The sequence below is a fragment of the Gracilinanus agilis genome, chromosome 4 (assembly GCF_016433145.1).
Source record: "Gracilinanus agilis isolate LMUSP501 chromosome 4, AgileGrace, whole genome shotgun sequence".
In the NCBI taxonomy this organism is placed as follows: Eukaryota; Metazoa; Chordata; class Mammalia; order Didelphimorphia; family Didelphidae; genus Gracilinanus; species Gracilinanus agilis.
This window is the reverse complement of record NC_058133.1, coordinates 314,023,220-314,035,249: the sequence shown is the minus strand read 5'-3', so window position 1 is coordinate 314,035,249 and position 12,030 is coordinate 314,023,220. Positions and strand designations below refer to the sequence as shown.

The following is a 12,030-nucleotide window of genomic DNA, read 5'->3' as shown; positions in this document are numbered from 1 at the left end:
CCACCCTCTAGGCCTAGTTCTGAATCCATTCAGCCACCCAGCTGCCCTGCTTTCCAGTATTTTTCATAGGAATGAGTGATGTATTTTGTCACAAACTTTTTCTGCATATAATGATATAATCATATAGTCATTACATTTACTATTGACATCAATTATGTTGCTAGTTTTCCTTATATTAAATCATACCTGCATTCCTGGCATAAATTCCATTTGGTCACAAATTATGATATTTTTGTGACATAATTGCTGTAGTCTCATAGCTAATATTTTATTTAGGATTTTTACATCCATATTCATTAATGAGATTGGTCTACAATTTTCTTTCTCTGCTTTTTCTCTTCCTTATTTAGATATCAACAACACATTTGTTTCATAAAAGGAATTTGGTGAAATTCCTTCTTTACCTGTTATTTTGAATAATTTATTTAATATTGAAATTAGTTTATCTTTAAATGTTTTGTAGAATCCCTTCGAAAATCTATCTGGTACTGATGCATTTTTCTCAGGAAGTTCATTTATGGCTTACTCAATTTCTTTTTTTCTAAAATGGCTTTTTAGATCTTCTATTAATTCCTTTAATAGTCAAGGAATTTTTTGTGAGTATTCTTCAAATTCTCTTCCACTGTTAAATTTGTGTGCACATAATTGAGCAAAATAACTCATAACAATTGCTTTAATTCCATCTTCACTGGTGGGATATTCACACTTTTCAACTTTCATGCTGGTGACTTGGTTTTCTTCTCAATTTTTATCATATTAAGCAATGGTTTATCTATTTTGTTGATTTTTTATGAAGCCAACTTCTAGAGTCATTTATTAATTCAATGGTTTTCTTACATTAAGTTTTATTAAACTCATCTTTAATTTCTAAGCATATCTAATTTGATGTTTAATTCGGAATTATTCTTTTTTTCTTTTTTCTAACTTTTTAAAGTTGCATTTCAAGTTCATTGATATTTTCCTTCTCTATTTCATTAACATAAAATTTTAGAAATACGCATTTTTCTCTAATTACAGCTTTTGCTGCATATTGTATGTTCTCATGTTTTCTCATTCTTATTCTCTTTAATAAACTCATTTTTTATGATTTCCTCTCAAACTCACTAATTCTTTAAGATTGCTATTTAGTATTCAATTTTATTGGATTATTGTCTGAGAAGAATGAATTTAATATCTATGGTTTTCAACATTTAATTATAATGATTTTTTCCCCTATTATATAGTTGATTTTTGTAAAGGTACCACTGAGAAGATACATTCCTTTCCTTCCCCATTCGGTTCCCTCCAGATAACTAACATATTTAACTTATGAATGATATGAATGATTCTATTCATCTCCTTGAGATCTTTCTTATTTATTTTTGGTTAGATTTATGCAGTTTGTGAAGGGAAAAAATTAAAATTTCCCATTATTATTATTTTCTTACCTATTTCCATTCATATCTCATTTACCTTTCCTTTTTTTTAAACCCTTAATTTCTATGCATTGGCCCCTTGGTGGAAGAGTGGTAAGGGTGGGCAATGGGGGTCAAGTGACTTGCCCAGGGTCACACATCTGGGTAGTGTCTGAGGCCAGATTTGAACATAGGACCTCCCATCTCTACACCTGGCTCTCAATCCACTGAGCTACCCAGCTGCCCCATTTACCTTTCCTTTAAAAAAAAAAAAAAACTATTACCTTCAGCCTTGGAATTAATACTGTAAACTTCCAGGTTAAGATGGCTGCAGAGTAGAACACGGAGCTTAACTCTCCTCACCACCAACCCATACAGCATACCTTCAAAATACTAAAGAAAACAAATCCAGATGAAAGAAGGGACCCAACAATAGGTCGCAGTATCGAAGATACATGGGATTGGGGAATTTACACACTATAAGGGGGGGGGGGGGAATAGCTCCCATCAAAATGTGAGCTGATCAACCCTTCCCCACCACACCCACAGAACCAGTCATAGGCTACTTACAAAAGTTAGAGTGAGTGGGGGGAGGGGCAAAATCTTCTTGGCAGCTAACTAGGACTACCAAGAGCTTGTCCCTGAGAGCAGCAAGACTTGAGACCTGAGGAGGCTGGAGAGTGCAGAACATAGGCATGGGAGTGGAGCTGAGAGAAGCAGTGGACAGTGGAGGGAGCTCAGCAAGTTGAGATACATAGGAGAACCTTGGGCAGAGGAGCATGCTTGGGCCAATTTCCAGGCTCTGCGCAACTGACTAGGACCACCAGAGGCTTGACCCTGAGAACAGCTAGACTAGAGACCCCAGGAGGATGGAGAGCCCAGACCTTGGGCACAGGAATGAAGCTGAGATGGGCAGTGGACAGTAGAGGCCTAGCAGACAGTGGAAGCCAGGAGACTCACAAAGTAGCCTCAGGCAAAAACTGCTTCTTCACTCTATACACAGAGAGTCTGTCTGCCTCACTCAGAGTTCTGGCTGAAAAAGAAAAACCAGCATAATGATGACTAGCAAGGCTCAAGAAATGACCACCAAAATTACCACGAGAAAAGCTCTAACACTTGATAACTTTTGCACAGAAAAAATCCAGAATGCAGAGGAGGACAAATAATTAAAGACATCCAAACCTTCCCAAAAAATGAAAATTGGTCATAAGCTCTTGAAGAGTTCAAATCTGAGATCATGAGAAATGAGTCTTTAAAGACTAAAATTGGACAATTAGAAACTAATGATCTCACAGGACAGCAAGAATTAATAAAGCAAAGTCAACAGACTGACAAAATAGAAGGAAACATAAAATATTGCAATGTGAGGATGACAGATCAAGAAAACAGGTCTAGAAGAGAAAATTTGAGAATCACTGGTCTTCCTGAAAAATCAGAAATTAATAGAAATTTGGAAACCATATCATAACAAATTATCCAAGAAAACTGCCCTTCAACAAGAAGGCAAAATAGGCATTGAAAGAGCCCATAGAAGACCCTCTACACTAAACATTGAAAAGACAACCCCCAGGAATATAATAGGCAAATTCAAAACCTTCCAAGTTAAGGAGAAAATATTACAATAATCCAGAAAGAGACAATTCATATATCAAGGAATACCAATCAGGATTACACAGGAGCTGGTAGCCTCCACACTACAAGACCACAAGGCTTGGAACATAATATTTAGAAAGGCAAGAGAATTCGGTCTACAACCAAGAATAAACTACCCATCAAAACTGACTATATACTTCCAGAAGAAAGTATGGGCATTCAACAAAATAGAAGATTTCCAAGTATTTGCACAGAAAAAGACCAGGACTAAATGGAAAGTTTAATATCCAACTACAAAAACCAAGAGAAACATGAAAAGGTAAATAAGAAAGAGAGGGGAAAGAAAGAAAACTCCTATCTTTAAATGTCCTTCTTCAAGGGCTTCAATAAGATCAAATTATTTGTATTCCTATCTGGAGAAATGGTATGTGTAATTCTAAAACATTCACTATTATAGTAATTAGAAGAATTATTCATAGGGAGAGGTTGAAGTACTAAATGGTTTAAGATGATATGGGGGGAAAGGGTGGATGGAATAGAAGAGGGCACCAAGAGAAACTTGAAGGAATAAGAAAAATAGGATAATTTGTAAAACACAAAGAAGGCATGGGAAGGGGAGGGGAGGAATACTATTATAAGAAGGAGAGGAAGAAAGCATTAATAGGAAATACTTAAACCTCTTAAACCTTACTTTCAGCAGAATTAATCCTGAGAGGGAAGATTAGCTATATCCATTAGGATATAGAATTCTATCTAACCCTACAGAGAAAGTCAGAAGGGATAAACCAGAGGGAGCACGGGTTGGGGAGGTCAAAAAAAGAAAGGGAAGAGGAGGAGGGATTTATTAGACATTAAAAATAATAAAAGGGGAATGAAAAGAGATGGATTGGAAAGGGAAGTAAACCAAGGGAGGGAACAAGGGGGACTAATTTTAAACAAACAACTGGTTTAAAAGGAAATAGAGTAAGAAGAACTAGGAGAAGATACCAAAATGTTGGGGAATGCACAGCTGATAATTATAACTCTGAATGTGAATGAGATCAACTCACCAATAAAACAGAAGCAAATAGAAGAGTGTATTAAAAAACAAAATCCTACCATATGTTGTCTATAAGAAACACACATGAGGCAGGTGGACATACACAAAGTTAAGGTCAATGGCTGGAGGAAAATCTTCTGAGCTTCAAATGAGAAAAAGAAGGCAGGAGTGGGGATCATGATTTCTGACCAAGCCAAAGTAAAAATAGATTTTATTTAAAGAGACAGGGAAGGTAATTACATCCTGATAAAAGGCAGTATAGACAATGAGGAAATAACAGTACACAACATATATGCATCAAACGGTATAGCATCTAAATTTCTAAAGGAGAAACTGGTAGATCTCAAGGAGGAAATAGATAGTAAAATTATACTAGTGTAAGATCTAAATATTCCTCTTTCAGATCTAGATCAATGAAAACAAAAAATAAGTAAGAAAGAGATGAGAGGTGAATGAAATCCTAGAAAAATTAGAGTTAATAGATATGTGGAGAAAAATAAATAGGGACAAAAAGAAATACACTTTCTTTTCAGCTGCACATGGTACATTCACAAAGATTGACCATGACTAGGGCATATAAACATGGCAAACAAATGCAAAAGAGCAGAAATAATAAATGTAACCTTTTCAGATCATGATGCAATAAAAATAATAATCGGTTAGGGCACATGGACAGGCAAATCAAAAACTAATTGGACATTAAATTATATGATTCTCCAAAATCAGTTAGTTAAATAAAAAATCATAGAAACAATTAATTATTTCACTGATGAGAATGACAATGATGAGATATTCTACCAAAATCTGTGGGATGCAACTAAAGCAGTACTCAGGGGGAAATTAATATCCTTGAGTGCATACATTAACAAATTGGGGAGGGCAAATATCAATGAACTGGGTGTGCAAATCAAAAAACTAGAAAGTGAACAAATTAAAAATCCCCAGTTAAAAACTAAATTACAGATTATAAAAATCAAAGGAGAAATCAATAAAATTGAAAGTAAAAGAACTATTGAATTAATAAATAAGACTAGAAGCTGGTACTTTGAAAATAAACAAATACAATTAACAAAGTACTGGTCAATCTAATAAAAAAAGGACAGAAGAAAACCAAATTATCAGTAAACAAAGATGAAAAGAGAGACTTCACTTCTAATGAAGAGGAAATCAAGGCAATCATTTAAAACTATTTTGACCAATTATATGGCAATAAATATAGCAATCTAGTTGATATGGATGAATATTTACAAAAATATAAATTGCCTAGATTAACAGCAGAAGAAATAGAATACTTAAATAATTCGAATATCTAAATAATCCAATATCAGAAAAAGAAATTGAATAAGCCATCAAAGAACTCCCCAAGAAAAAATCCCTATGACCAAATGGATTCACAAGTGAATTCTATCGGTAGAGAGTCGCCTCCACCTTCAAGCACACCAGTAGTTGTTTATCGCCACCATTGTTCTTGGGTTCTAAGCCACAGAAGGATTTATCAGTCAAAATGTCAAGCAAAAGGGCAAAGACAAAGATCACCAAGAAATGCCATCAGCCCGCAACTTCAAATGCATTTGCTATGTTTGATCAATCACAAATTCAGGAATTCAAAGAGGCCTTCAATATGATTGATCAGAACAGAGATGGTTTCATTGACAAGGAAGATTTACATGACATGCTTGCTTCCTTAGGAAAGAATCCAACTGATGATTACCTAGATGCCATGATGAATGAAGCTCTAGGTCCTATAAATTTTACCATGTTCCTTACAATGTTTGGGGAAAAGTTAAATGAAACTGATCCAGAAGATGTTATCAGAAATGCTTTTGCTTGCTTTGATGAAGAAGCTACTGGAACTATTCAAGAAGATTACTTGAGAAAATTACTGACAACAATGGGAGACAGATTCACAGATGAAGAAGTAGATGAGCCATATAAAGAAGCACCTATTGGCAAAAAGGGAAATTTTAAATATATTGAGTTCACACGCATTCTTAAACATGAAGCAAAAGACAAAGATGACTAAAAGGAAATGTCAATTTCATGCCAACAGCTCTTGTTTTCACTTCGTTTATTTCTGAGACTTTCTGATAGAATATGTTTGTATGCACTCAGCTTTACAGCTTTTGCATCTCATTGTATTTATTCCAAGCCGTTTTGGGCACACTTGTACCTCTATAATTAGACTGAAAAAGGGGGGGGGAGTATCACTTTTTTAAGTTAAAGTAAAATAGAATTGGAGAAATGATCATTGACTTGTGAAAGCCTAAATGGGGGGGAAAAATCTCAATTTCTGGTTTAGCTGGATTTTTTTACATTTTTTGTATTAAATACTTTTAAAATAAAGATTGTGAACAACACTAAATATAGGCACCAGTTATATTTCAGTAATGTCTGAAATTTAAAAAATGTAGTATTTTAAACATAAAGGCCAAACAATTTTAAGTTGTAGCCTATTCAGGAAATCAGAAATTTCTTCTTCAGGAAGCAGTGTTAACTCCTCTATTCTTTATTCTTACATCAGATTAAAAACACTTCTGAGATGAAGTATTTGTTCAAAACCTGTAGCTAACCAAACAGTTGATGGAAGCTTGGGCATTTGTTTAATCCCTTTTACTATTTTCAGAGACTATAAATGAAATAAACTGTAGAAAAATGGGAGTTATATACTTCTTTTCCCACCATCCTCTGCTTTCTATCTACCTCCACTCTATCTTTATTCCCAGTGCCTAATAGTGTCCTGAATACTAATAATTAACCATTGATTCACCAAGAATTAAACAAGTGCCATAACCTCCTTTGTATGAGCAGGTTTCCATTGCTCTCTTCTATTTTTGATTCATATTTGCATTGTTAATTTTGTAGTACCTGGGTAGCTTTAATTCCAAATTATGTACCTCCATTTCCTATTTTGAAATATCTATGCCTTTTGAGAATAAAAGCCTTTAAAGGTGTATTAAATTTTATCAAATACTGCACAAAACATTGCACTGAATTATATAATGAATCCTAGAACTTACATGGTCCTTTCTTCATCTCTAATACACTGAATAAAATACATATCCCAGTTATTTTTTGGCTTTGGCATACTGTAAGGTATATCATAGTCCTTCATATTTGATTCTTAAAATAAACCACAGTTTGTTTTTTAGGGACATTGCTTCATAATTGAAGTTGGCATGTTATATATACCACCAATATGGTCTATTTAAGCACAAACATTTGTATTTTGATAAAATAAGGATTCTTTTAACTGAGTAAGTTTGAGGCAAACAGGCAGCTTTGTATACTCATAAATTTTGCTTTAAACTTTTGCAATCATGAAATAAATTTATTTCTTAGAAAAAAAAAACAAGTGAATTCTATCAAACCTTCAAAGAACAAGTAATCCCAATATTATACAAACTATTTTGCATAATAAGCAAAGAAGGAGTTTTACTAAACACCTTTTATGACACAAATATAGTACTGATCCCAAAACCAGGTAGATCAAAAACAGAGAAAGAAAACTACAGACCAATCTCCTTAATTAATATAGATGCAAAAATCTTAAAAAGAATACTAGCAAAAAGATTCCAGCAAGTGATCATGAAGGTTATTCATTGTGATCAGGTGGGATTTATACCAGGAATGGAAGGATGGTTCAACATTAGGAAAACCATTCACATAATTGACCATATCAACAAGCAAACAAACAAAAATCACAAGATTATCTCAATAGATGCTGGAAAAGCCTATGACAAAATACAACATTCATTCCTAATGAAAACACTAGAAAGTATAGGAATAGAAGGGCCTTTCCTAAAAATAATAAATGGTATATATCTAAAACCATCAACAATCATCATCTACAATGGGGATAAATTAGAAGTATTCCCAATAAGATCAGGAGTGAAACAAGGATGCCTATTGTCACCTCTATCATTTAACATTGTACTGAAAACACTAGCAGTAGCAATTAGAGAAGAAAAAGAAATTGAAGGTATTAAAATAGGCAATGAGGAGACCAAGCTATCTCTCTTTGCAGATGATATGATGGTCTACTTAAAAAATCCTAGAGAATCAACTAAAAAGTTAGTGGAAATAATCAACAACTTTAGCAAAGTTGCAGGATACAAAATAAATGCACATAAATCATCAGCATTTCTATATATTTCCAACACATCGCAGCAGGAAGAGTTAGAAAGAGAGATTCCAATTAAAATCACCCTAGACAATATAAAATACTTAGGAATCTATCTACCAAAACAAACACAGGAATTATACAAACATAACTACAAAACCTTTTTCACACAATTAAAACTAGATCTAAACCACTGGAAAAAATATTGAGTGCTCATGGGTAGGACGAGCTAACATAATAAAAATGAACATCCTACCCAAATTAATTTACCTCTTTAGTGCTATACCTATCAAAGTACCAAAACACTTTTTTACTGAATCAGAAAAAAATGTAACAAAATTCATTTGAAAAAACAAAAGACCCAGAATATCAAGGGAAATAATGAAAAAAATATGAATGAAGGTGGCCTAGCAGTACCAGATCTTAAACTCTACTATAAAGTACCAGTCATCAAAACAATATGGTGCTAGCGAAGAGACAGAAGGGTGGTTCAGTGGAATAGACTAGGGGTAAGCAACCTCAGCAACACAGTCTTCGATAAACCCAAAGAACCCAGCTTTTGGGACAAAAACCCTCTATTTGACAAAAATTGCTGGGAAAATTGGAAAACATTATGAGAGAGATTGGGTCTAGATCAACATCTCACATCCTATAATCTCAGAATGGGTGAATGACTGGAATATAAAGAAGGAAAATATAAGTAAATTAGGTGAGCACAGAATAGTATACTTGTCAGATCTCTGGGAAAGGAAAGATTTTAAAACCAAGCAAGAGTTAAAAAAATTACAAAATGTAAAATGAATAATTTTGACTACATTAAACTAAAAAGATTTTGTACAGACATAACCATTGCTACCAAAATTAAAAGGGAAGCAACAAATTGGGAAAAAAATCTTTATAACAAAAAATTCTGACAGCAGTCTAATTACTCAAATATATAGGGAGTTAAATCCATTGTACAAAAAAATCAAGCCATCCCCTAAACGATAAATGGACAAGGGACATGAATAGGCAATTTCCAGATAAAGAAATCAAAACTATCAATAAGCATATGAGTAAGTGTTCTAAATCTCTAATAATTAGAGAAATGCAAATCAAAGCAACTCTGAGGTATCACCTCACACCTAGCAGATTGGCTAAAGTGACAGCAGGGGAGAGTAATGAATGTTGGAGGGGATGTGGCAAAATTGGGATGTTAATGCATTGTTGCTGGAGTTGTGAACCGATCCAGCCATTCTGGATGGCAATTTGGAACTATGTTCAAAGAGATTTAAAAGACTATCTGCCTTTTTATCCAGCCATAGCACTGCTTGGTTTATACCCCAAAGAGATAATAAGGAAAAAGACTTGTACAAAAATATTTATAGCTGTGTTCTTTGTGGTGGCAAAAAATGGGAAAATAAGAGAATGTCCTTTGATTGGGGAGTGGCTGAACAAATTGTGGTATCTGTTGGTGATGGAATATTATTGTGCTCAAAGACATAAAAGAGGAATTACATGTGAACTGGAATGACCTCCAGGAATTCATGCAGAGTGAAAGGAGCAGATTCAGGAGAACATTATACACAGAGACAATTGAACATAATGAACTTCTCTACTAGCAGCAATGCAAGGATCCAGAGCAAGGCTAAGGGACTTATGAGAAAGAAAACTAGCTACATTCAGAGGAAGAACTGTGGGAGGAGAAACACAGAAAAAAAACAACTGCTTGAACACATGGGCAGATGAGGATATTATTGGGGATGTAGACACTAAATGATAACTCTAGCCCAACTGTCAATAATATGGAATTGGGTATTAATAATACATGTAAAACCCAGTGGAATTGTGCATTGGCTAAGGGGGGTTAGGGGAGTTTGGGGGAGAAGGAAAGAACATGAAACCTATAACTATGAGAAAATGTTCAAAATAAAAAATAAAATAAAATAAAAATAATTAATACTGTATATTGCTTCCAAGGCAGAAAACTGGTAAGGGCTAAGCAATGGGGATTAAGTGACTTGCCCAGGGTCACAAAGCTGGGAAGTGTCAGAGGTCAGATTTGAACCTGTCTCTAGGCCTGGGCTCTCAATCCACTGAGCCACCCATCTGTCCCCTAATTTAGGTTTCCTTTTAAATCTTAGATGCTATAATATTTGGTGCATGTAGGTTAAATATGGATAATCCTTCATTATCTATAATGTCTTTTAACATACTATAATTTTGAGGTTTATCTCATTTGACTATATCTATTTTAACTTTGACTTTGTCAGAGATCATGATTGCTACTCCTATATATTATGTACCAAACATTTATCTTTATTCTAGTTGTGTCTCTCATTTTGAAGTGTATTTCTTTTAAGTAATATATTGTCAGTTTGATCCATTTTGCTATCCATTTTTGTTTTGTGAATGAGTTCATCCCATTCACATTCAAAGTCATAAGTACTAATTGTATATTTGCCTCCATTCTTTCCCCTCAGTTTATCCTTCTCTTTCTTTTTGCTATATCCTTCCTCAGATGTCCAATTTCTTCTCTAATTTGCACCACATTATCCTTTCTATTATTCTCTACCTTGCCCTCCTAGTTAGAAATTGGCCAGCCTTAGTAAATGTCTCTCCTTTGTCCCTTCCCCTTTTCCTTTTAGTTCTTATTCTATCCACCTTTACAAAAGTCCCTTCCTTACCCACCCAACCATGCCCTTCCATTTCTTGTAGTGTCTGAAACAATTGAGTTTTGTTTTTAGAAAAAGTTTATGTTCTTTATTTATGATCTCCATGTTAACTCAACAATATATTAAATAGCAAAAGTATAAGATTAATTACTGGAGGGCGGGGAACTGTACAAAAGTGTGCTCAGTCACAATAACCGAAAGGAATTCGTAAAAATCACACAAATTCAACAACATGGAATAAGTCAAGATTCATTCTCATCTATGACTTTGTTGGTTTCTTGCTTTGTAGCATCCTTTTCTTGCTTCTTTTTCTTCCAAAATTTGGCCACTACCAGCAATTTGAGTTTGGGCTCATTTACAGCATCTTCTGGAAAGATGAAATTATAATACTTTTCCCATCCAGTCTCAGCCTCATCTTCTGCCTGTATTTTTTTCTCTTCTTAACTTTCTCAAGCATTAGTTTTTCTACTCTGTCCTTGAGATTCTCTTCCAAATTTCCTTCAAATTTTTACCAGTAGTCTAGCAAGATGAGCCTTTCTTCCTTCCCTTCCTAATTCCTCATGGTTTTGCTTACTTTTTTTCATAAATTTGTATTTATCTAAACTTTATTCATTCACTGGAGACAAGTCAAACAGCAAAACCAGTATATTTTGACATGTTGTGTTCACTGCAACATTGTCCAGTAAAGACTTCTTGCTTTTTAGATTTTTCTTGTCCAATTTCAGAATCAATGTAGGATTTCCCAAGCACCTCTTACATGTCTAAGCATAGCTGGCTAAGAGACAATTCATTTATAGACCAAACTCTTTCAGTATCTCCAAGAATTGCCCTTGAGTTGGCAAATTTGACTCATGATGTACAATTTCTGGTGGAAATTGCAGGCGTTTTTCATAAAGTTTCCAGCACCAGTCAAATTCTCAAAGCTGTACCTTCAACTTAATGTCACTTTAAGCAATTTATTTTGGGGACATGTGCTGATTGAAATTCCCAAAACACTTTTAGCAAATAGATTTTTCTGCCTTGTTTCAAATTTGGTATAGCATAGCCATATTTTGGCACTTGTAAACTATATACAAGGAATCCATTCCAAAAAACCTTGATATATCTCTCTGGTCCTCTGTGGATTCTTAGCCTCCAACTCTTCATAAAGTGCATAGTTTATCCTGTGGTATATTTATACAAGTAGGGATGTAGTGCCAAAAAGTACTTGCTGAAGATCTCACAGAAGCA

At 34.3% G+C, this 12,030-nt stretch overlaps 1 protein-coding gene across 2 annotated transcripts; it reads left to right on the top strand.

Moving 5' to 3' along the window:
* The first annotated feature begins 5,521 nt into the window (after window positions 1–5,521).
* LOC123245147 (myosin regulatory light polypeptide 9-like) lies at window positions 5,522–6,049 on the top strand. 2 transcript variants are annotated; one of them, XM_044673903.1, is made up of 2 exons: window positions 5,531–5,713; window positions 5,876–6,049. In XM_044673903.1, the coding sequence occupies exons 1-2, from the start codon at window positions 5,531–5,533 to the stop codon at window positions 6,047–6,049; spliced, it is 357 nt and encodes a 118-aa protein (XP_044529838.1). The 2 variants fall into 2 exon arrangements, with proteins under 2 accessions (XP_044529839.1, XP_044529838.1); XM_044673904.1 differs by having other exon boundaries at window positions 5,522–6,049.
* Window positions 6,050–12,030: the final 5,981 nt, after the last annotated feature.